Consider the following 26,579-nt stretch of genomic DNA (forward strand, 5'->3'; position numbering starts at 1 on the left):
AAGGCCTGCTGACTGATGAGTGACAGCCCAGGGATCAATGATGGTTGTCCCTCCCCTGTGTCAAGGCCTGCTGGCTGGTGAGTGAAAACCCAGGGATCAATGATGGTTATTCACCAACAGAACAGAGTGGTTTAAACCCCTTCCTGTTATCGATCTGCAACAACCTAGTGGATGATTGCATCCATTATTTCAGCACAAACCCACACGCATGCACACATGAGCGCATGTACACACACACACACATCTATTTTTAGAGACAGGGAGAATGACATCTCTCTCTGTCCCTTCACTCATACTGATTAAGGTTCCCTGCGAGTCAGTGTGACGATGGACAGAAAAAACATTGGATGGCATCAGAGGAGAAGTGACGAGAGGAGAGAGAGAAGGATGGAGAGAGGGAAGGATGGAGAGAGAGAAGGGTGGAGAGAGGGAAGGATGGAGAGATGGAGAGATGGAAGGATGAGAGAGGGAAGGATGGAGAGATGGAAGGATGGAGAGATGGAAGGATGGAGAGAGGGAAGGATGGAGAGAGGGAAGGATGGAGAGATGGAAGGATGGAGGGATGGAGAGATGGAAAGAGGGAAGGATGGAGAGATGGAAAGAGGGAAGGATGGAGAGATGGAAGGATGGAGGGATGGAGAGAGGGAAGGATGGAGAGAGGGAAGGATGGAGAGATGGAAGGATGGAGAGATGGAAGGATGGAGAGATGGAAGGATGGAGAGATGGAAGGATGGAGAGATGGAAGGATGGAGAGAGGGAAGGATGGAGAGAGGGAAGGATGGAGAGATGGAAGGATGGAGGGATGGAGAGATGGAAGGATGGAGAGAGGGAAGGATGGAGAGATGGAAGGATGGAGGGATGGAGAGATGGAAGGATGGAGAGAGGGAAGGATGGAGAGAGGGAAGGATGGAGAGATGGAAAGAGAGAAGGATGGAGAGATGGAAGGATGGAGGGATGGAGAGATGGAAGGATGGAGAGAGGGAAGGATGGAGAGAGGGAAGGATGGAGAGATGGCAGGATGGAGAGAGGGAAGGATGGAGAGAGGGAAGGATGGAGAGATGGAAGGATAGAGGGATGGAAGGATGGAGAGATGGAAGGATGGAGAGATGGAAGGATGGAGAGATGGCAGGATGGAGAGAGGGAAGGATGGAGAGAGGGAAGGATGGAGAGATGGAAGGATGGAGGGATGGAGAGATGGAAGGATGGAGAGAGGGAAGGATGGAGAGATGGAAGGATGGAGAGAGGGAAGGATGGAGAGATGGAAGGATGGAGGGATGGAGAGATGGAAGGATGGAGAGAGGGAAGGATGGAGAGATGGAAGGATAGAGGGATGGAGAGAGGGAAGGATGGAGAGAGGGAAGGATGGAGAGAGGGAAGGATGGAGATGGCCTCATTCTGTCATTACATGTCAAATCAATGAACTGCTAGTCCTTCTCTCTGCTCTGATCCCCATGTCAATCACTGGTTTTAAGTCATGTTTATTTCAGCAGTGCTCTTTGTGATCTCTTTTCTCTGACAGTCACTCGTTGGAAGGACTAGGAGGGAGGAAGTGACTTCAGTATTTGCTTGTCACTCCTTCAGTCTCAAGTAATGTCTTCCCTATAATCTTCACTACAATGCAATTACACATGAAGACAAGTTGGTCTCTAGGTGCTTCTAAACTCAAGGAGCGTACAGTTGTAATGAACAACTCTTTATGATTCAGACATTGAAATCAGACATTAAAATCAGACGTTGAAATCAGACGTTGAAATCAGACGTTGAAATCGGACATTAAAATCAGACGTTGAAATTAGATATTAAAATCATCTTTATAAACATGTCCTCAGCAGGCATATAAAGAGACACTGAATCTGCAGCCTGATCTCCTCTTGCAGACCTTTCCAAAGTCTAGGGGCCCTAATTGCAAATTGTTTTCAACCTGGACTTTGGAATGGTCAACAGTACCATGCCAGATGATCTCAGGCTGTGTCCTGGCTCATGGGGAGATTAATGGTCAACAGTGCCATGCCAGATGATCTCAGGTTGTGTCCTGGCTCATAGGGAGATGAATGGTCAACAGTGCCCTGCCAGAGGATCTCAGGCTGTGTCCTGGCTCATAGGGAGATGAATGGTCAACAGTGCCCTGCCAGATGATCTCAGGCTGTGTCCTGGCTCATAGGGAGATGAATGGTCAACAGTGCCATGCCAGATGATCTCAGGTTGTGTCCTGGCTCATAGGGAGATGGATGATCAGAGATATAGGCTGGGGATAAACCAAACCTAGCCTTTAAAACGTGATTAATACAAGGTTGCTATCTATTCTAAAAGTGACTGGTAGCTAGTTCAGAGAAACTAGATGAGGTGTGATATGGCTCCATTTCTTGGTGCCTGTTAAAAGCCGACCTGCAGCGATTTGAACTAACTGGGGTGATTTCGGACTGGCACATGCACACAGAGAGTTACAGTAATCTGGGCATGAGGCAATACAAGCATGTAGAAGTTTCTCCAAATCAGTGGCTGAGATAAAAGACTTGACATTAGCTAGATTGGTCACTGGATAAGGGTAGCTACACTGGCTTGGTCACTGGTGAAGGGTAGCTATGCTAGCTTGGTCACTGGATAAGGGTAGCTTCGCTAGCTTGGTCACTGGTGAAGGGTAGCTATGCTAGGTTAGTCATTGGTGAAGGGTAGCTATGCTAGCTTGGTCATTGGTGAAGGGTAGCTATGCTAGGTTAGTCATTGGTGAAGGGTAGCTATGCTAGCTTGGTCCCTGGATAAGGGTAGCTATGCTAGCTTGGTCCCTGGATAAGGGTAGCTACGCTAGCTTGGTCACTGGATAAGGGTAGCTACGCTAGCTTGGTCACTGGATAAGGGTAGCTACACTGGCTTGGTCACTGGTGAAGGGTAGCTATGCTAGCTTGGTCATTGGTGAAGGGTAGCTATGCTAGCTTGGTCACTGGTGAAGGGTAGCTATGCTAGGTTAGTCATTGGTGAAGGGTAGCTACGCTAGCTTGGTCACCGGTGAAGGGTAGCTATGCTAGTTTGGTCACTGGGTCTGATTGGTAAATAGACCTGCGTGTTTTCCACCTACCAGAGAACCTGAACGTTACGATTGCGGATGACGTCACCAAGGGGAAGCGTATAAAGAGAAAAAGGATTCTGTGTGTCTCACCTTCTGACTCCAACGGATTCTGGATTCCAGGTGTAACGGATGTGAAATAGCTAGCTTAGTTAGCGGTGGTGCGCGCTAAATAGCGTTTCAATCGGTGACTTCACTTGCTCTGAGACCTTGAAGTAGTGGTTCCCCTTGCTGTCTGCAAGGGCCGTGGCTTTTGTGGAGCGATGGGTAACGATGCTTCGTGGGTGACTGTTGTTGATTCGCGCCCGGGTATGGGCGAGGGCACGGTCTAAAGTTAGAGGGCACGGTCTAAAGTTATACTGTTACATGTGTCTCACCTTCTGACTCCAACGTACATCCCTGATGTGGGCCCCTGCTTCCACATGCTCATCCGTACCACTGGGCTCTCCTGTACTGCCCTGTGTACACACAACCATGCAATCAATTCAACTATAAATCGATATCTTTTTTTAACCCAATTTGTAAAATTGTATTAGATTTGCCCGAATGGGTAGCACAATGCACAGCGCACAACACACACAAACACGCACAGGCACGCACTACAGTACTGTCTGTCCAGCAGCAAATTACTCATTCTTCAGTCATTTATACATAATTCCTAATTACACAGTCGTTAGCGTGACACATGATAGGTTCTGGACTCTACAATAAGGTTAGACATCATTGGTAGACTGAGTTTGAGGATTCCGATCATTAGAGCTGCAGCTTACTTCCTGTATGAATAACAAACAGAAACATTATTTACTGTCTAATAGTTCAAGACACATGAAAATATGCATCTACATGTGAGTTCCAGCGTTATTTTTGTTTCGTGTCCCCAAAGGAGTGTCAAACTGTGTTAACCCACTGAGCTAAAGCCTAGGCATTATCCCAGAGAGGTAACGCAGGTCTTCAGGTCTCAGGCAAGGTGAAACATCCCAGTCCCAGGCTAGACACTCACACTTTACGGACTCTCTGCCTGTAGACGAGGAGGGAGACGACGGCGATCAACATTCCGATCAGGAACATTCCGGCGCTGATGCCCTCGATGACTCCGCTGAGGGGCTCTGGGAGAGAAAACAATAACACACAAACAGCCATGAATAAAACCCCTTACTGTGACTATAGTAGTAAACCCCTTACTGTGACAGTGACTATAGTAATAAACCCCTTACTGTGACTATAGTAGTTAAACTCCTTACTGTGACAGTGACTATAGTAATAAACCCCTTACTGTGACTATAGTAGTTAAACTCCTTACTGTGACAGTGACTATAGTAGTAAACCCCTTACTGTGACTATAGTAGTTAAACCCCTTACTGTGACTATAGTAGTTAAACCCCTTACTGTGACTATAGTAGTAAACCCCTTACTGTGACTATAGTAGTTAAACTCCTTACTGTGACTATAGTAGTTAAACTCCTTACTGTGACTATAGTAGTTAAACCCCTTACTGTGACTATAGTAGTAAACTCCTTACTGTGACTATAGTAGTAAACCCCTTACTGTGACTATAGTAGTTAAACCCCTTACTGTGACTATAGTAGTAAACTCCTTACTGTGACTATAGTAGTAAACCCCTTACTGTGACTATAGTAGTTAAACTCCTTACTGTGACTATAGTAATAAACTCCTTACTGTGACTATAGTAGTTAAACTCCTTACTGTGACTATAGTAGTTAAACTCCTTACTGTGACTATAGTAGTAAACCCCTTACTGTGACTATAGTAGTTAAACCCCTTACTGTGACAGTGACTATAGTAGTAAACCCCTTACTGTGACTATAGTAGTTAAACCCCTTACTGTGACTATAGTAGTTAAACTCCTTACTGTGACTATAGTAGTTAAACCCCTTACTGTGACTATAGTAGTTAAACCCCTTACTGTGACTATAGTAGTTAAACCCCTTACTGTGACTATAGTAGTTAAACTCCTTACTGTGACTATAGTAGTTAAACTCCTTACTGTGACTATAGTAGTTAAACTCCTTACAGTGACTATAGTAGTAAAACCCCTTACTGTGACTATAGTAGTAAACTCCTTACTGTGACTATAGTAGTTAAACTCCTTACTGTGACTATAGTAGTTAAACTCCTTACTGTGACTATAGTAGTAAAACCCCTTACTGTGACTATAGTAGTTAAACTCCTTACTGTGACTATAGTAGTTAAACTCCTTACAGTGACTATAGTAGTAAAACCCCTTACTGTGACTATAGTAGTAAACTCCTTACTGTGACTATAGTAGTAAACCCCTTACTGTGACTATAGTAGTTAAACCCCTTACTGTGACTATAGTAGTTAAACTCCTTACTGTGACTATAGTAGTAAACCCCTTACTGTGACTATAGTAGTTAAACTCCTTACTGTGACTATAGTAGTAAACCCCTTACTGTGACTATAGTAGTTAAACTCCTTACTGTGACTATAGTAGTTAAACTCCTTACTGTGACTATAGTAATAAACTCCTTACTGTGACTATAGTAGTTAAACTCCTTACTGTGACTATAGTAGTTAAACCCCTTACAGTGACAGTGACTATAGTAGTAAACCCCTTACTGTGACTATAGTAGTTAAACTCCTTACTGTGACTATAGTAATAAACTCCTTACTGTGACTATAGTAGTTAAACTCCTTACTGTGACTATAGTAATAAACCCCTTACTGTGACTATAGTAGTTAAACTCCTTACTGTGACTATAGTAATAAACCCCTTACTGTGACTATAGTAGTTAAACTCCTTACTGTGACTATAGTAGTAAACTCCTTACTGTGACAGTGACTATAGTAGTTAAACCCCTTACTGTGACTATAGTAATAAACCCCTTACTGTGACTATAGTAGTTAAACTCCTTACTGTGACTATAGTAGTTAAACCCCTTACTGTGACTATAGTAGTTAAACTCCTTACTGTGACTATAGTAGTTAAACCCCTTACTGTGACTATAGTAGTTAAACTCCTTACTGTGACAGTGACTATAGTAGTTAAACCCCTTACTGTGACTATAGTAGTTAAACTCCTTACTGTGACTATAGTAGTTAAACTCCTTACTGTGACTATAGTAGTTAAACCCCTTACTGTGACTATAGTAGTTAAACTCCTTACTGTGACTATAGTAGTTAAACTCCTTACTGTGACTATAGTAATAAACTCCTTACTGTGACAGTGACTATAGTAATAAACCCCTTACTGTGACAGTGACTATAGTAGTTAAACTCCTTACTGTGACTATAGTAGTTAAACTCCTTACTGTGACTATAGTAATAAACTCCTTACTGTGACAGTGACTATAGTAGTTAAACCCCTTACTGTGACTATAGTAGTTAAACTCCTTACTGTGACTATAGTAATAAACTCCTTACTGTGACAGTGACTATAGTAGTTAAACCCCTTACTGTGACTATAGTAGTTAAACTCCTTACTGTGACAGTGACTATAGTAGTTAAACCCCTTACTGTGACAGTGACTATAGTAGTTAAACCCCTTACTGTGACCATAGTAGTAAACCCCTTACTGTGACTATAGTAATAAACCCCTTACTGTGACTATAGTAGTAAACCCCTTACTGTGACTATAGTAGTTAAACTCCTTACTGTGACTATAGTAGTTAAACTCCTTACTGTGACTATAGTAGTTAAACCCCTTACTGTGACTATAGTAGTTAAACTCCTTACTGTGACTATAGTAGTTAAACTCCTTACTGTGACTATAGTAGTTAAACCCCTTACTGTGACTATAGTAGTTAAACTCCTTACTGTGACTATAGTAATAAACCCCTTACTGTGACTATAGTAGTTAAACTCCTTACTGTGACAGTGACTATAGTAGTAAACCCCTTACTGTGACAGTGACTATAGTAGTAAACCCCTTACTGTGACTATAGTAGTAAACCCCTTACTGTGACAGTGACTATAGTAGTAAACCCCTTACTGTGACTATAGTAGTAAACTCCTTACTGTGACTATAGTAGTTAAACCCCTTACTGTGACAGTGACTATAGTAGTAAACTCCTTACTGTGACAGTGACTATAGTAGTAAACTCCTTACTGTGACAGTGACTATAGTAATAAACCCCTTAGAGTGACTATAGTAATAAACCCCTTACTGTGACTATAGTAATAAACCCCTTACTGTGACTATAGTAGTAAAACCCTTACTGTGACAGTGACTGTAGTAATAAACCCCTTACTGTGACAGTGACTATAGTAGTAAACTCCTTACTGTGACAGTGACTATAGTAATAAACTCCTTACTGTGACAGTGACTATAGTAATAAACCCCTTACTGTGACTATAGCAGTAAAATCCCTTACTGTGACTACTAGTTAGTCTCCTCGATCAAAACTTTTGTGGCCCTTCCCCAATCTTTTATTGGAATCGGGGGAGCAGAGCGAGTTGTTTTAATTTTCTCCATAATACTGGTACTATATTTGATGGATCAATGTCAAAGACAGAGCGGAGGTGAGTGAGAAATAGGAATCATTTGAGCAGGAGATTAAAGCACTATATTCTTAGATAGCACTGCAGGGTTGAATGTCTAAATCAATGGACGAGAGTACTTGAACACAACACAATCTCACTGTTGTAATAGGTGTAATGTTACTACCAGTGTACAGTGTTTTCTGAAAGCATTCAGACCCCTTGACTTTTCCCACATGTTGTTACGTTACGCAGCCTTGTTCTAAAATGTATAAAATGTTTGTTTCCATCATCAATCTAAACACAATATCCCATAATGACAAAGCGAAAACAGGTTTTTAGAAATGTTGGCAAATGTATAAAAACACAAAAACAGAAATAGCTTATTTACATAAGTATTCAGACCCTTTGCTATTAAACTCGAAATTGAGCTCAGGTGCATCCTGTTCCCCTGAATCATCCTTGAGATGTATCTGCAACTTGATTGGAGTCCACCTGGTGTAAATTCAATTGATTGGACATGATTTGGAAAGGCACACGTCTGTCTATATCAGGTCCCACAGTTGACAGTGCATGTCAGAGCAAAAACCAAGCCATGAGGTCAAAGGAATTGTCAGTAGAGCTTCGAGACAGGATTGTGTCGAGGCACAGCTCTGGGGAAGGGCACCAAAATATTTCTGCAGCATTGAAGGTCCCCGAGAACACAGTGGCCTCCATCATTCTTAAATGGAAGAAGTTTGGAATCACCAAGACTCTTCCTAGAGGTTGTCGCCTCGCCACTGAGCGATCGGGGGAGAAGGGCCTTGGTCAGGGAGATGACCAAGAACCCTATGGTCACTCTGACAGAGCTCCAGAGTTTCTCTGTGGAGATGGGAGAACCTTCCAGTAAGACAACCATCTCTGCAGCACTCCACCAATCAGGCCTTTATGGTAGAGTGGCCAGACGGAAGCCACTCCTCTGTAAAAGACACATGACAGCCACTTGGAATTTGACAAAAGGCACCTAAAGGACTCTCATACCATGAGAAACAAGATTCTCTGCTGATGAAACCAATATTGAACTATTTGGCCTGAATGCCAAGCATCACGTCTGGAGGAAACCTGCCACCATCCCTACAGTGAAGCATTGTGGTTGCAGCATGTGTGGGGATGTTTTTCAGCAGCAGGAACTGGGAGACTAGTCAGGATTGAGGGAAAGATGAACGGAGCAAAGTGCAGAGAGATCCTTGATGAAAACCTGCTCCAGAGCGCTCAGGACCTCAGACTGGGGCAAAGGTTTACCTTCCAACAACGACCCTAAGCACAAGGCCAAGACAACGCAGGAGTGGCTTTGGGACAAGTCTCTGAATGTCCTTGAGTGGCCCAGCCAGAGCCCAGACTTGAAAATAGATGTGCAGCGACACTCTCCATCCAACCTGACAGATCTTGAGAGGATCTACAGAGAAGAATTGGAGAAACTCCCCAAATACAGGTGTGCCAAGCTTGTAGCATCATACCCAAGAAGACTCAAGTCTGTAATCGTTGCCAACGGTGTTCCAACAAAGCACTGAGTAAAGGGACTGAATACTTATGTAAATGTCATATTTCTGTGAAAAAAACTATTTCATCCATTTTAGAATACGGCTGTAACGTAACAACATGTGGAAAAGGTCAAGGGGTCTGAATACTTTGGCAGTGCATTGGCCACATTTAATCGGTGCACCTGCATGTAAACTTAGAACAGGTTGGAAAGGTCAGAGATGTATTTTATTATACAGGATGTCTTGTTAAGATTAATTACTTTTTTCAGACATCAAGAAGGAGAGAGAGAGAGAGAGAGAGAGAGAGAGAAAGAAATGGAGGGGGGTGGAGAGAGAGAGAGAGAGAGAGAGAGAGAGAGAGAGAGAGAGAGAGAGAGAAAATGGGGGGGTGGAGAGAGAGAAGGATGGGAGAGAGAAAGAAAGGGAGAGAGAGTGGGAGCGAGAGGGTGAGAGAGAGAGGGAGAGAGATTAGAGGATGAGGGTCAGCGGTAGAGGGTATATAGTGTGGCTTGACCTGCTTGTGTCCTGATGGGTGGAGACAGGAAGTATCAGAGTAATGGAGAGAGAGGGAAGGAGAGGGGGAAGAGAGGGCCAGGATCAGAGGTAAAGCTCACCTGCTTGTGTCCTGATGGGTGGAGACAGGAAGGTGTCCCTGTAGAGAGGTTGGGGGAACTCTCTGTGGTCTTCGTCAAACAGCTGAGTGAAGGCACGGACACTGATTCTGCACAGAGAACAGAGAACAGCCATTGACTTCCATTAGTATCAACTTACATCAAATTATTTCCCTGGTGAGCATAAATGGCTATAATATACTGCCTTATTTTGCCCTCTTAGACAAGGTCAAGGGTTAGTATGACCTGTAAGACTTGATTAGGATGGGTGTTTTTTTTTTAAGTAATTCAAACCTAGATAAAGTGTTTGGTTTGTGTGGGGCCATATTATTGTTTACCTGTAGGGAGTCTTAGGCTTGAGAGGCCCATCACAGAAGTGGTAGAGATCACTGCTGTGATCGTTATCATCATCCTCCTCTGAATCACAAGGCCCTCCCAGGCGATCCAGCCCCGCCCCCAGGTTGACCTCAAACACATGCCCAGCTCCCATTCCCTGTTCCTGGGCACAGCCACTGGGAAAGTAGCCTGTCTGGTAGGCCCGCACGGAGCTGTTGGTTCTGTAGTCCTGGAAGGAAGGTAGAGGGTGGAGCTGCTCTGTCTGCAGGACTTCATTGTCTGTGACGGGTCAAGAGTGAGTAATAAAGTTGGATGGATTCAAAAGTGTACTAAATCCCCTTCAGCTCTCCCTTAAAAAAACTCTCGTTCACTTCCTCATCAATTACATTTTACAAGTTTTTCAAATTCAAATGTATTTGATTTCATCAGCATCATTATCAGACATGTCCAACATGATGTTAAAGTAAGAAAGGAAATTGTGTAGAAAATATATTGAGCCGTACTGAGAAAGCTGTAAATAGAGAGGAACCTTTACCATTGGACTCAGCCACGATGACAGTGAAGAACCTGACGGCTCCGTTGACGTCGCTGAACCAGCTGCAGTTGAACTTGAACAAAATGGTGGAGGGGGTGATGCGTACCGCCCTCTCATTGACCCGTATTGTGGTAGGGGGCGGGCCTAAAGGGGTAAAAAAAAAAAAAAAAGACAGGCGATTGGTTCAAGGGGTGTGTCTGTCAAATAATCCAGACTTTGATTGGCTGAACCAGATGTGTAAGAGCAGGGCTGGAACTAAAAGCCTGCACACCCAGTATCTCTGCAGGGGAGGGTTGGCCATCCTTGTTCTAGAAATATGCTGTCATGTGTCTCCTCTTGTGTCATACATCTCCTATCACATCGATTACATATCAAAACTGCTAACTCAATTTCCCCTGTTATGGGACAAATAATGATTGACTTGACAATAGGCCCCGTTCACACCCAGAATCACACTCCTACTGCTTTTCCAGCATTTGTGTGTATGCCACTGAATCTCTATATCAGGCCCAGCTCAGACAAGGTTATATTGTATTGTTTCTTTGGTTGATTAGCAGTGAGACAGATTGTAATTGGATTGGTCCCATTTCTTCCCATCCACAATATGTGGTCTCTGGATTCTCTGGACAACCAGGTCCTCTTTAAGCCTCTCTCTCTCTTTGTCTCTGTCTCTGTCTCTGTCTCTCTGTCTCTGTGTCTCTGTGTCTCTGTGTCTCTCTCTCTCTCTCTCTCTCTCTCTCTCTCTCTCTCAGTTTGTATCTGCTCGTCTCGTTGTACAGTTAGACAGTGAAACAGCAGGGCTCTTGACAGAAGTGTGAAAGCTCATTGCCTCCTTATAAACCACGCTGTGAATGGCACTAGTAAATCTGTCCACTCACAGAGAGGAGGGAGAGAGACAGAGAGAGAGACAAAGAGAGAGGGAGAGAGAGAGAGAGAGAGAGAGAGAGAGAGAGAGAGAGAGAGAGAGAGAGAGAGAGACAAAGAGAGAGGGAGAGATAGAGGTAGAGAGGAGAAAGATAGAGGAGAAAGAGATTGAGAGCGAGAGGAGACAGATCAAGATATAGAGAGAGAGAGAGAGAGAGAGAGAGAGAGAGAGAAAGAGAGAGGGAGAGAGAGGGAGAGAGAGAGAGAGAGAGATAGAGAGTGAGAGATAGAGAGAGAGAGAAAGAGAGAGGGAGAGGAGACAGATCAAGATATATATATATAGAGAGAGAGAGAGAGAGAGAGAGAGAGAGAGAGAGAGAGAGGGAGAGAGAAAGAGAGAGAGAGAGAGAAAGAGAGAACACGCATGCCTGGTCTCATCCATTGAGGCCATCTGGAGGCTGTGTTAGTTAATATGGCACCGTCTCCACTGATCTAATTATGTTCTGTTGGTTATGATGATGTCGTCCTCCCTGCCTCCCTCCTTCCCTCCCTCCGGAAAAAAGAAACACAAATCCCTGGCATTTCCATCCCCCTAGGGGAGAGGATTTGAGTTGGCCTAGCAGCCTATTTCTCTAAATCTCTCTCTCTATCTCTCTTTTCTGCTCTCATTCCTCTCATCACCCCCCTCTGTGTCGTCTCCATCATTCTCTCCCTCCCTCCCTCACCCTCTCCACTCTCTCTCTCTTTGCTGCTCTCCCAGGTGTTCTGAGCTATTTCAGGATATCTTTATTTAAATGTGTTGCTGAGGCTGCAGCTTCCGTAGGGGGGCAGCAGAGCCACAGTCAGGCTAGTTAGCACCCGCTAACAGGGATGTCTTGCTTCCACAATGCTCCCCTATGGACTTCACCCTGCTCCTGTCCACTTTAGATGACATCAGATGTCTTCCTATCTCCTGTCTACTTCCAACTAGTGTTTTAATCTCAGGGGCTGCGTCTGGAATAGACCAGAATGAGCCCTATTCCCTATATAGTGCACTACTTTTGACCAGAGCCATATTCCCTATATAGTGCACTGTTTTAGACCAGAGCCCTATTCCCTATATAGTGCACTGTTTTAGACCAGAGCCCTATTCCCTATATAGTGCACTACTTTAGACCGGAGCCCTATTCCCTATATAGTGCACTACTTTAGACCTGAGCCCTATTCCCTATATAGTGCATTACTTTAGACCAGAGCCTTATTAGTGAATAGGGGGGCCTTTCGGGATTCACACAGTCTTCTAGAGGGGCCTTTGGTGCAGTTGTATGAGCAATGACAGACCACAGGAAGTGTTCTTGCTACTATAGCCTTCCTCTCTCATCTGATAATGGTATTGTCACTTTGGCAGCTGATATTGACCATTTGGTAGCGTGCACTTAGCCACTCCAGAGGGCATATCTTTGGCATTATTGATTCAAGGGGCTTTATTGGCATGGGAAACATATGTTAACATTGCCAAAGCAAATGAAGTAGATAATATACAGAAGTTTCAAAAGATTAAAGACATTACAAATGTCATTATGTATATATACAGTGTTGTAACAATGTACAAATGGTTAAAGTACAAAAGGGAAAATAAATAATAAATAAATAATCTCTCCCTCCCTGGCTCCTCTCTCTCTCTCTCTGGCTCCTCTCTCTCTCTCTCTCTCTGGCCCCTCTCTCTCTCTCTCTCGCCCCTCTCTCTCTCTCTGGCTCCCCTCTCTCTCTCTCCCCTCTCTCTCTCTCTCTCTCTCTGGCCCCTCTCTCTCACTCTCTCTCTCTCTGGCGGCTCCTCTCTCTCACTCTCTCTGGCCCCTGTCTCTCTCTCTCTCTCTCTCTCTCTCTCTCTCTCTCCCCTCTCTCTCTCTCTCTCCCCTCTCTCTCTCTCTCTCTGGCCCCTCTCTCTCTCTCTCTCTCTCCCCTCTCTCTCTCTCTCTCTGGCCCCTCACTCTCTCTCTCTGGCCCCTCTCTCTCACTCTCTCTCTCTGGCCCCTCTCTCTCTCACTCTCTCTCTCACTCTCTCTCTCTGGCCCCTCTCTCTCTCACTCTCTATCTCTCTGGTATCTCTCTCTCTCTCTCTCTCTCTCTCTCTCTCTCTCATCTCTCCTCTCTCCCTCTCTCTGGCTCCTCTCTCGCTCTCTCTGGCTCCTCTCTCGCTCTCTCTTTCTCCCTCTCTCTTTCTCTCTAGCCCTATCTTTTTCAATAAATCATTTTGGCAGAACTGGAATACAAAGCTATAAGTGAGTACTGTGTGACTTTTTCACCAACAGTACGTTCCGTCAGTTTCTGTAGATACAGAAAGTCGCCTAATTGAAACATCAGCAATATTTCAACATAATTTCAACTTGTGTTCATTTTCCTCAGTCCTCGTATTACATTGGCATAGAAGGTAAACTAAAATAGCACCTTTAAATCTGCGAGATGATCAAGTACGATTACCAGAGGACTTTAAAAGTGTAGGATGATAAAACCTTTTAAAACTTCAAGCTAATCTCAAAACAAATCTTTCATAAAATCCTAAAATATTTAAAGTAGCTCGTCACCTTATTTGAAGTAGTTACAACTTATAAGTTAGAGACTTCTGTGGAGTCTAAACTCATTAAAGTTTAACTTAACAAGAGCAAACGCTCACTAACCTTTACTCAAAACTGTACTGAGACAAATGCCAAATGTTTAACCAAAGGCAGAGGCATCACATTACTCAGAGCAGAATCTATTTATCTGGGTCCTGGAGTAGTGAACACAATGAAGGATGAGTTCTATAGAACATCTGACTATCAGGTAGAGAGAGTAGGATATGGAATGGATGGGACCTCCACGGATGGGTTTATTCATCACTACTACTGGTAGAAACACTACTACACTACTACTGGTAGAAACACTACTACTGGTAGAAACACTACTACTGGTAGAAACACTACTACTGGTAGAAACACTACTACACTACTACTGGTAGAAACACTAATACTGGTAGAAACACTACTACTGGTAGAAACACTACTACTGGTAGAAACACTACTACTGGTAGAAACACTACTACTGGTAGAAACACTACTACACTACTACTGGTAGAAACACTAATACTGGTAGAAACACTACTACTGGTAGAAACACTACTACACTACTACTGGTAGAAACACTAATACTGGTAGAAACACTACTACTGGTAGAAACACTACTACTGGTAGAAACACTACTACTGGTAGAAACACTACTACACTACTACTGGTAGAAACACTAATACTGGTAGAAACACTACTACTGGTAGAAACACTACTACTGGTAGAAACACTACTACTGGTAGAAACACTACTACACTACTACTGGTAGAAACACTAATACTGGTAGAAACACTACTACTGGTAGAAACACTACTACTGGTAGAAACACTACTACTGGTAGAAACACTACTACTGGTAGAAACACTACTACACTACTACTGTTAGTGGTCTGTTAGAAACACTACTACTGGTAGAAACACTACTACTGGTAGAAACACTACTACTGGTAGAAACACTACTACACTACTACTGGTAGAAACACTACTACTGGTAGAAACACTACTACACTACTACTGGTAGAAACACTACTACTGGTAGAAACACTACTACACTACTACTGGTAGAAACACTAATACTGGTAGAAACACTACTACTGGTAGAAACACTACTACACTACTACTGGTAGAAACACTACTACACTACTACTGGTAGAAACACTACTACTGGTAGAAACACTACTACACTACTACTGGTAGAAACACTACTACTGGTAGAAACACTACTACACTACTACTGGTAGAAACACTACTACACTACTACTGGTAGAAACACTACTACTGGTAGAAACACTACTACACTACTACTGGTAGAAACACTACTACTGGTAGAAACACTACTACACTACTACTGGTAGAAACACTACTACTGGTAGAAACACTACTACACTACTACTGGTAGAAACACTACTACACTACTACTGGTAGAAACACTACTACTGGTAGAAACACTACTACACTACTACTGATCGAAACACTACTACTGTTAGTGGTCTGGTAGAAACACTACTACTGTTAGTGGTCTGGTAGAAACACTACTACTGGTAGAAACACTACTACTGGTAGAAACACTACTACTGTTAGTGGTCTGGTAGAAACACTACTACTGTTAGTGGTCTGGTAGAAACACTACTACTGGTAGAAACACTACTACTGGTAGAAACACTACTACTGTTAGTGGTCTGGTAGAAACACTACTACTGGTAGAAACACTACTACTGATAGTGGTCTGGTAGAAACACTGGTGGTACTCATACAACTCATACAAGTTTAGACTGTCAGACAGCGCATGTACCTGGAGCATGTCAAAGGTCATTTAGCAGGTCATTTACCAGGTCATTTACCAGGTCATTTAGCAGGTCATTTAACAGGTCAGTTAGCTGGTCATTTAGCAGGTCATTTAACAGGTCATTTACCAGGTCATTTACCAGGTCATTTAGCAGGTCATTTAGCAGGTCATTTAACAGGTCATTTACCAGGTCATTTAGCAGGTCATTTAGCAGGTCATTTAACAGGTCAGTTAGCTGGTCATTTAGCAGTTCATTTAACAGGTCATTTAACAGGTCATTTACCAGGTCATTTAACAGGTCATTTACCAGGTCATTTAGCAGGTCATTTACCAGGTCATTTAACAGATCAATTAACAGGTCATTTAGCAGGTCATTTAGCAGGTCATTTAACAGATCAATTAACATGTAATTTAATAGGTCATTTAACAGGTCATTTAACAGGTAATTTACCAGGTCATTTAGCAGGTCATTTAATGGGTCAATTAACAGGTAATTTACCAGGTCATTTAGCATGTCATTTAACAGGTCATTTAACAGGTCATTTAGCAGGTCATTTACCAGGTCATTTAACAGATCAATTAACAGGTCATTTAACAGGTAATTTAGCAGGTCATTTAATGGGTCAATTAACAGTTCATTTACCAGCTCATTTAGCAGGTCATTTAACAGGTCATTTAACAGGTCATTTAACAGGTCATTTACCAGGTCATTTAGCAGGTCATTTAATGGGTCAATTAACAGGTCATTTACCAGGTCATTTAGCAGGTCATTTAGCAGGTCATTTAACAGGTCATTTAACAGGTCATTTAGCAGGTCATTTAATGGGTCATTTACCAGGTCATTTAACAGGTCAGTTAGCAGGTCATTTAGCAGGTCATTTACCAGGTCATTTAGCAGGTCATTTAACAGGTCAGTTAGCTGGTCATTTAGCAGTTAATTTACCAGGTCATTTAGCAGGTCATTTAGCAGGTCATTTAACAGGTCAATTAACAGGTCATTTAACGGGTCATTTAATGGGTCATTTAGCAGGTCATTTAGCAGGTCATTTAACAGGTCAATTAACAGGTCATTTAGCAGGTCATTTAGCAGGTCATTTAGCAGGTCACGTATCAGCATGTTGGGACAGCTAAATCCCACCAACCATTGTGTCACTTGTTTGGCGTCATCTGGTGTGGTGGTTCTGTGTGGTGACCTGGTTTGTTGTCATGGTGATTGTGGGTCTGGATCTTACAGCAGATAAACTCTACCTTAGGATGGGGTCTATGATACAACTCCGGTTGTCAGCCGGTATAGGTAGTTACTCACGGTCGATCATGGTGACCACGTTCTCCTCCACGGCGGGGCTGCTGAGTCCAGCTGAGGCCACTCTGACAGCCACGTTGTATCTCCTGTAAGGCTGTAGGTTCTCCAGGCTGAGTAAGGTACTATCCCGGGCCAGACGCAGGGCGTACACCAGCTCCCAGCTGTCCTGCTGACGCACCTGGAATGTAGTGGACATTACTGTAGTCCACTCCTTGTTTTCAACATACTGACAACTGATTACCTAAGTCCACTCCATGTTTTCAACATACTGACAACTGATTACCTAAGTCCACTCCATGTTTTCAACATACTGACAACTGATTACCGAAGTCCACTCCATGTTTTCAACATACTGACAACTGATTACCTAAGTCCACTCCATGTTTTCAACATACTGACAACTGATTACCTAAGTCCACTCCTTGTTTTCAACATACTGACAACTTTAATAGTCCACTCCATGTTTTCAACATACTGACAACTTTAATAGTCCACTCCATGTTTTCAACATACTGACAACTTTAACAGTCCACTCCATGTTTTCAACATACTGACAACTTTAATAGTCCACTCCATGTTTTCAACATACTGACAACTTTAATAGTCCACTCCTTGTCTGGGGCAGCTCGAGCAGGGCAGAAATTTGACAAACTGTTGTATCCTATGACGGTGTCACGTTGAAATTCACTGAGCTCTTCCGTACGGGCTATTCTACTGGGCTATTCTACTGGGCTATTCTACTGGGCTATTCTACTGGGCTATTCCGTACGGGCTATTCTACTGGGCTATTCTACTGGGCTATTCTACTGGGCTATTCCGTACGGGCTATTCTACTGGGCTATTCTACTGGGCTATTCTACTGGGCTATTCTACTGCCAGTGTTTGTCTATTTTACCAGGCAAGTCAGTTAAGAACAAATTCTTATTTTCAATAACGGCCCAGTGGGTCAACTGCTTGTGTTCAGGGGCAGAACGACCTTGTCAGCTCAGGGATTTGATCTTGCAACCTTCCCGTTACTAGTCCAATGCTCTAACCACTAGGGTACCTGCCTCTAACCACTAGGGTACATGCCTCTAACCACTAGGGTACCTGCCTCTAACCACTAGGGTACATGCCTCTAACCACTAGGCTACCTGCCTCTAACCACTAGGCTACCTGCCTCTAACCACTAGGCTACCCTGCCTCTAACCACTAGGCTACCTGCCTCTAACCACTAGGCTACCTGCCTCTAACCACTAGGCTACCTGGCTCTAACCACTAGGCTACCTGGCTCTAACCACTAGGCTACATGGCTCTAACCACTAGGGTACATGCCTCTAACCACTAGGCTACCTGCCTCTGATCAATAGGCTACCTGCCTCTAACCACTAGGCTACCTGCCTCTAACCACTAGGCTACCTGCCTCTAACCACTAGGGTACCTACCTCTAACCACTAGGCTACGCTGCCTCTAACCACTAGGCTACCTGCCTCTAACCACTAGGGTACCTGCCTCTAACCACTAGGCTACGCTGCCTCTAACCACTAGGGTACCTGGCTCTAACCACTAGGGTACCTGCCTCTAACCACTAGGCTACGCTGCCTCTAACCACTAGGATACCTGCCTCTAACCACTAGGGTACCTGCCTCTAACCACTAGGCTACCTGCCTCTAACCACTAGGCTACCTGCCTCTAACCACTAGGCTACCTGCCTCTAACCACTAGGCTACCTGCCTCTAACCACTAGGCTACCTGCCTCTAACCACCAGGCTACCTGCCGTCTATGGAGATTGCATGGCTGTGTGGGTGATTTTATACATCTGTCAGCAACGGGTGTTGCTGAAATAGCCCAAATCCACCAATTTACAGGGGTGTCCACATAGTTTATGTATGGGTTAACCGAAAGGTTGCTGGATCGAATCCCTGAATCCCTGCCCCGAACAAGGCAGTTAACCCATCGTTCCCTGGGTGTGGATGTTAATTAAGGCCGTTTAGAGGGGTTGGCTTAAATGAGGAAGACACATTTCAGTCGAATGCATTCAGTTGCACAACTGACACGGTATCCTACATCCCTGCGAAGCCTTCAGTAAAGTTGGAGAAATGGTATCAGACACCCTGACCTCAACTTGTATAATAATAATAAGACAAGACATAAAGAGAGAGTGTGTGTTTGTGAGAGACGTTACATTACCTCCACGGTATAGGAGTCCCAGTGGGAGTCAGGGAAGGTCCAGGAACAGGAGATGGATGAGGAACTCTGGGGGAAACAGTGCATGTTCCGCAGTCTGGATGGGTCTGGGAGGAAGAGAGGGAACATTTAGGATTGATTCTATGATTGATCGATCGATTGATTTGTTGATTGATTAATATTTAATAAACCTTTATTTATTCGGGTAAATTTGACTGTGATTGCACGAAGCCCCTAGTCCAAGAAAGCATGGCATGACAATTTAGTGCAGGGAGTTTTAGAATCATTGAGCTCAGGGTCTCATAGCCCTGAGACGAGAACTACAGTATTACCTTCTGGAGCTTTAGTTAGGAGCACTGTGACAACCAACCTCTGTCTCCTCTACCTTCCTACCACCTGTCTCCTCTACCTTCCTGACCCCTGTCTCCTCTACCTTCCTATCTCCTGTCTCCTCTACCTTCCTATCTCCTGTCTCCTCTACCTTCCTGCCCCCTGTCTCCTCTACCTTCCTATCTCCTGTCTCCTCTACCTACCTATCTCCTGTCTCCTCTACCTTCCTATCTCCTGTCTCCTCTACCTACCTATCTCCTGTCTCCTCTACCTTCCTATCTCCTGTCTCCTCTACCTTCCTATCTCCTGTCTCCTCTACCTTCCTACCACCTGTCTCCTCTACCTTCCTGCCCCCTGTCTCCTCTACCTTCCTATCTCCTGTCTCCTCTACCTTCCTACCACCTGTCTCCTCTACCTTCCTGACCCCTGTCTCCTCTACCTACCTGCCCCCTGTCTCTTCTACCTACCTATCTCCTGTCTCCTCCACCTTCCTGCCCTGTCTCCTCTACCTTCCTGCCCTGTCTCCTCTACCTTCCTGCTCCCTGTTTCCTCTACCTTCCTGCCCTGTCTCCTCTACCTTCCTTCCCCCTGTCTCCTCTACCTTCCTGCTCCCTGTCTCCTCTACCTTCCTCTCCCCTGTCTCCTCTACCTTCCTGCCCCCTGTCTACTCTACCTTCCTAACTATGCACTAGCAGTCTGGGTTGAAGATAACACATTTAAAACAAAAGGACTCTAACATCCCATAACTATTTGCATAAAATGAGAAAGAATTCTAAACTAAGGGACCAGCAATGTTAGTTAGCAAAGGCCCTGGGCCCATGTATCTAAATTCTTCCTGATGGAATAATGATCTGTCCTGATAAGGGCATCTTCAGCCTAGCTGGCATTGAGAGACAGAGGACACATGGAAAAAAAAGCACTTTTTACTGTTTTACTGGAGGCTTCAATCAGACTTCAATCATTGGCCAGGAGTGAGGATACAATAGGAGCCAGGCAGAGCATTATGAGTTTTGCTGACTCACCACCGACCATAAGAGGCTCTACAGTACGTCACATCAGACTGAGGACAAAGTGGTCAGGGACCGGTTGAATAGAAAGGCTCTCTACATAACAGTGTGAAAGCAAATGAGCACAGAGGCCAAGAATAATATTTTGAGAGGTATGTTTTGTTCCCGTGCCCTTGGACTGTCTGCCTTTTTCAAAAGGAAAACAACGGTCTGCGTTAGCCCACACTATACACACACACACACACACACACACACACACGACTCAATAACAGGGTTCAATGTAAGTGTGTGGTCTGCGTGACACACGGTTCCAAAGAGATATACACACTGACCCTAGCTTCTGTATCTACCTTAGAGGGACCTCAACTAGTCTGAAGCTTCATATTGATGATAGCACTATAAAGGCATTTACATATTCACTCAAAATATTTGTTGTAAATCCACTTGCTCTCTGTGGACTCATTCTTATGGAAACACGTTTTGAGTTCCCTGGTTTTAAGACTCAGCACCATGCCATGTTATCTTGGACCAGGTCAAACTGATGTAGAAGTTAGTAGATTGGGCTGTAGTGGGCAAGGGGCCTTGGTTGTTTACCAGAATGACTGGTAAATAGAATGAATAGAACCTGTAACCCTGGTAATATGACTGGTAAATAGAATGAATAGAACCTGTAACCCTGGTAATATGACTGGTAAATAGAATGAATAGAACCTGTAACCCTGGTCATATGACTGGTAAATAGAATGAATAGAACCTCTAACCCTGGTAAATAGAATGAATAGAACCTGTAACCCTGGTAATATGACTGGTAAATAGAATGAATCGAACCTCTAACCCTGGTAATATGACTGGTAAATAGAATGAATAGAACCTCTAACCCTGGTAATATGACTGGTAAATAGAATGAATAGAACATGTAACCCTGGTAATATTACTGGTAAATAGAATGAATAGAACCTCTAACCCTGGTAATATGACTGGTAAATAGAATGAATAGAACCTCTAACCCTGGTAAATATAATGAATAGAACCTCTAACCCTGGTAATATGACTGGTAAATAGAATGAATAGAACCTGTAACCCTGGTAATATGACTGGTAAATAGAATGAATAGAACCTCTAACCCTGGTAATATGACTGGTAAATAGAATGAATAGAACCTGTAACACTGGTAATATGACTGGTAAATAGAATGAATAGAACCTCTAACCCTGGTAATATGACTGGTAAATAGAATGAATAGAACCTGTAACCCTGGTAATATGACTGGTAAATAGAATGAATAGAACCTCTAACCCTGGTAATATGACTGGTAAATAGAATGAATAGAACCTCTAACCCTGGTAATATGACTGGTAAATAGAATGAATAGAACCTCTAACCCTGGTAATATGATTGGTAAATAGAATGAACAGAACCTCTAACCCTGGTAATATGACTGGTAAATAGAATGATTAGAACCTGTAACCCTGGTAAAATGACTGGTAAATAGAATGAATAGAACCTCTAACCCTGGTAATATGACTGGTAAATAGAATGAATAGAACCTCTAACCCTGGTAATATGACTGGTAAATAGAATAAATAGAACCTCGAACCCTGGTCATATGACTGGTAAATAGAATGAATAGAAACTCTAACCCTGGTAAATAGAATGAATAGAACCTCTAACCCTGGTAATATGACTGGTAAATAGAATGAATAGAACCTCTAACCCTGGTAATATGATTGGTAAATAGAATGAATAGAACCTCTAACCCTGGTAATATGACTGGTAAATAGAATTAATAGAACCTGTAACCCTGGTAATATGACTGGTAAATAGAATGAATAGAACCTGTAACCCTGGTAAATATAATGAATAGAACCTCTAACCCTGGTAATATGACTGGTAAATAGAATGAATAGAACCTCTAACCATGGTAATATGACTGGTAAATAGAATGAATAGAACCTCTAACCCTGGTAATATGACTGGTAAATAGAATAAATAGAACCTCGAACCCTGGTCATATGACTGGTAAATAGAATGAATAGAACCTCTAACCCTGGTAAATAGAATGAATAGAACCTCTAACCCTGGTAATATGACTGGTAAATAGAATGAATAGAACCTGTAACCCTGGTAATATGACTGGTAAATAGAATGAATAGAACCTCTAACCCTGGTAATATGACTGGTAAATAGAATGAATAGAACCTCTAACCCTGGTAATATGACTGGTAAATAGAATGAATAGAACCTCTAACCCTGGTAATATGACTGGTAAATAGAATGAATAGAACCTGTAACCCTGGTAATATGACTGGTAAATAGAATGAATAGAACCTGTAACCCTGGTAATATGACTGGTAAATAGAATGAATAGGACCTCTTACCCTGGTAATATGACTGGTAAATAGAATAAATAGAACCTGTAACCCTGGTCATATGACTGGTAAATAGAATGAATAGAACCTGTAACCCTGGTAATATGACTGGTAAATAGAATGAATAGAACCTCTAACCCTGGTAATATGACTGGTAAATAGAATAAATAGAACCTCGAACCCTGGTCATATGACTGGTAAATAGAATGAATAGAAACTCTAACCCTGGTAAATAGAATGAATAGAACCTCTAACCCTGGTAATATGACTGGTAAATAGAATGAATAGAACCTCTAACCCTGGTAATATGATTGGTAAATAGAATGAATAGAACCTCTAACCCTGGTAATATGACTGGTAAATAGAATTAATAGAACCTGTAACCCTGGTAATATGACTGGTAAATAGAATGAATAGAACCTGTAACCCTGGTAAATATAATGAATAGAACCTCTAACCCTGGTAATATGACTGGTAAATAGAATGAATAGAACCTCTAACCATGGTAATATGACTGGTAAATAGAATGAATAGAACCTCTAACCCTGGTAATATGACTGGTAAATAGAATAAATAGAACCTCGAACCCTGGTCATATGACTGGTAAATAGAATGAATAGAACCTCTAACCCTGGTAAATAGAATGAATAGAACCTCTAACCCTGGTAATATGACTGGTAAATAGAATGAATAGAACCTGTAACCCTGGTAATATGACTGGTAAATAGAATGAATAGAACCTCTAACCCTGGTAATATGACTGGTAAATAGAATGAATAGAACCTCTAACCCTGGTAATATGACTGGTAAATAGAATGAATAGAACCTCTAACCCTGGTAATATGACTGGTAAATAGAATGAATAGAACCTGTAACCCTGGTAATATGACTGGTAAATAGAATGAATAGAACCTGTAACCCTGGTAATATGACTGGTAAATAGAATGAATAGGACCTCTTACCCTGGTAATATGACTGGTAAATAGAATAAATAGAACCTGTAACCCTGGTCATATGACTGGTAAATAGAATGAATAGAACCTGTAACCCTGGTAATATGACTGGTAAATAGAATGAATAGGACCTCTAACCCTGGTAATATGACTGGTAAATAGAATAAATAGAACCTCGAACCCTGGTCATATGACTGGTAAATAGAATGAATAGAACCTCGAACCCTGGTAATATGACTGGTAAATATAACGAATAGAACCTCTAACCCTGGTAATATGACTGGTAAATAGAATGAATAGAACCTCTAACCCTGGTAATATGACTGGTAAATAGAATGAATAGAACCTCTAACCCTGGTAATATGACTGGTAAATATAATGAATAGAACCTCTAACCCTGGTAATATGACTGGTAAATAGAATGAATAGAACCTCTAAACCTGGTAAATAGAATGAATAGAACCTGTAACCCTGGTAATATGACTGGTAAATAGAATGAATAGAACCTGTAACCCTGGTAATATTGTCAGGTGCGTGAATGAGGACCCAAAAGCGAATTAACAAACAGAGTTTCTTTAATGATGAACACACGTGGGCTCAGATGGACAGGTAGATTCCGACAGGACAGGACAAGGTTGCAGCAAACACGATGATGGTCTGGTTCAGGCATGAGACACACAAACAAGAATCCGACAAAGACAGGAGCAGAAACAGAGAGAGATATAGGGACCTAATCAGAGGGAAAAAGGGAACAGGTGGGAAAAGGGGTGAATGAGGTAGTCAGAGAAGACAAGGAACAGCTGGGGAAAAGAGGGACAGAAACGGTAACCTAGTACGACCAGCAGAGGGAGACAGGGTGAAAGGAAAGGACAGAAAGACACAACATGACAATACATGACAAATATGACTGGTAAATAGAATGAATAGGACCTCTAACCCTGGTAATATGACTGGTAAATAGAATGAATAGAACCTGTAACCCTGGTAATATGACTGGTAAATAGAATGAATAGAACCTCTAACCCTGGTAATATGACTGGTAAATAGAATGAATAGAACCTCTAACCCTGGTAATATGACTGGTAAATAGAATGAATAGAACCTCTAACCCTGGTAAATAGAATGAATAGAACCTCTAACCCTGGTAATATGACTGGTAAATAGAATGAATAGAACCTCTAACCCTGGTAATATGACTGGTAAATAGAATGAATAGGACCTCTAACCCTGGTAATATGACTGGTAAATAGAATAAATAGAACCTCGAACCCTGGTCATATGACTGGTAAATAGAATGAATAGAACCTCTAACCCTGGTAAATAGAATGAATAGAACCTGTAACCCTGGTAATATGACTGGTAAATAGAATGAATAGAACCTCTAACCCTGGTAATATGACTGGTAAATAGAATGAATAGAACCTCTAACCCTGGTAAATTGAATGAATAGAACCTCTAACCCTGGTAAATAGAATGAATAGAACCTCTAACCCTGGTAATATGACTGGTAAATAGAATGAATAGAACCTGTAACCCTGGTAAATAGAATGAATAGAACCTCTAACCCTGGTAATATGACTGGTAAATAGAATGAATAGAACCTCTAACCCTGTTAAATATAATGAATAGAACCTGTAACCCTGGTAAATAGAATGAATAGAACCTGTAACCCTGGTAATATGACTGGTCAATAGAATGAATAGAACAGGCTTGGAACCTCTCACCCTGACAACTTGACTGGTAAACTCACAATGGCTGCCTGGTAATTGTGATGCAATACATTGTAGAATGTTTTCATGCAATAGAAGGTATTTTTGTAATGTCAGTTGAGTTGAATCAACAAATCACATCACATATTATACTTCCTGCTTTGCTCCTGTGGGTACACTCGCAATAGCTGCCAATCCAGCCATTATGCCATAATTGACTTGATGCACCTCCTGTCCAGTCTATTTCCATGGCAGCACATGCAGACAGGAGAGGAGGAGAGGAGAACATGTTTTCCTAAAAGCTGTCATCAAGGAAAAGGGTGGGTACTTGGAAGAATCTAAAATCTCAAATATATTTCTATTTGTTTAACACTATTTTGGTTACTACATGATTCCATATGTGTTATTTCATAGTTTTGATGTCTTCACTATTATTCTACAATGTAGGAAATACCCTGGAATGAGTAGGTGTGTCCAAACTTCTGACTGGTACTGTATATATATTTATTTTTACTATTCTAACATTTTTTTTACTGTGACTGCAGTCATTTGGCTGATCAGTTCCTGTCACCCAAAATGCCATGACTGTCACAGCCATTACTACCGTCTCCCGCACAGGAAGTATGACACATTCTCACCACCCTCCTTTTTCTCTTCAGCCAGGTGTGCACAGTGTAAAGAAAAATGGCGATGTCCAAGACTAACTTATACCCACATAAAGATGATTATGACAAATCTAAACTTAGATTTGGGTATGTCATTTTAGGTGAAAATGGAAAGAAATGGTCCGATGTTTGAAAAGCCTGGGGCAGGGTAATATTTGCCATACCATTAAGCAGTTAGGCCCTTTGTATTGAAATGGAAAGTGATAAGAGTCTAAGGGTTGTCATGAGCCAGACGCTGAAGGAAGATTCATATCCCAGACCAGAGGGGGAAAAACGATGTGTTCCCCAAATGGGACCCTATTCCCTACGTAGTGCACTACTTTT

The 26,579-nt window shown here is 42.5% G+C and overlaps 1 protein-coding gene across 1 annotated transcript in view; it reads right to left on the bottom strand.

The window, feature by feature from the left end:
• Window positions 1-26,579, bottom strand: part of ptprb (protein tyrosine phosphatase receptor type b) — a 97,389-nt gene that overhangs the window by 20,831 nt on the left and 49,979 nt on the right. The window contains exons 16-22 of the mRNA XM_090201279.1: window positions 19,226-19,329; window positions 17,059-17,233; window positions 10,522-10,665; window positions 9,989-10,265; window positions 9,654-9,760; window positions 4,062-4,167; window positions 3,439-3,519 (exon numbers count right to left, since the gene is read on the bottom strand). Of these exons, the coding sequence (XP_090057405.1) occupies window positions 3,439-3,519; window positions 4,062-4,167; window positions 9,654-9,760; window positions 9,989-10,265; window positions 10,522-10,665; window positions 17,059-17,233; window positions 19,226-19,329 (994 nt within the window). The remainder of the gene's footprint in view (window positions 1-3,438; window positions 3,520-4,061; window positions 4,168-9,653; window positions 9,761-9,988; window positions 10,266-10,521; window positions 10,666-17,058; window positions 17,234-19,225; window positions 19,330-26,579) is intronic.

This window comes from Oncorhynchus mykiss, chromosome 15 (assembly GCF_057628025.1).
Source record: "Oncorhynchus mykiss isolate SJ-2025 chromosome 15, ASM5762802v1, whole genome shotgun sequence".
Lineage (NCBI taxonomy): Eukaryota > Metazoa > Chordata > Actinopteri > Salmoniformes > Salmonidae > Oncorhynchus > Oncorhynchus mykiss.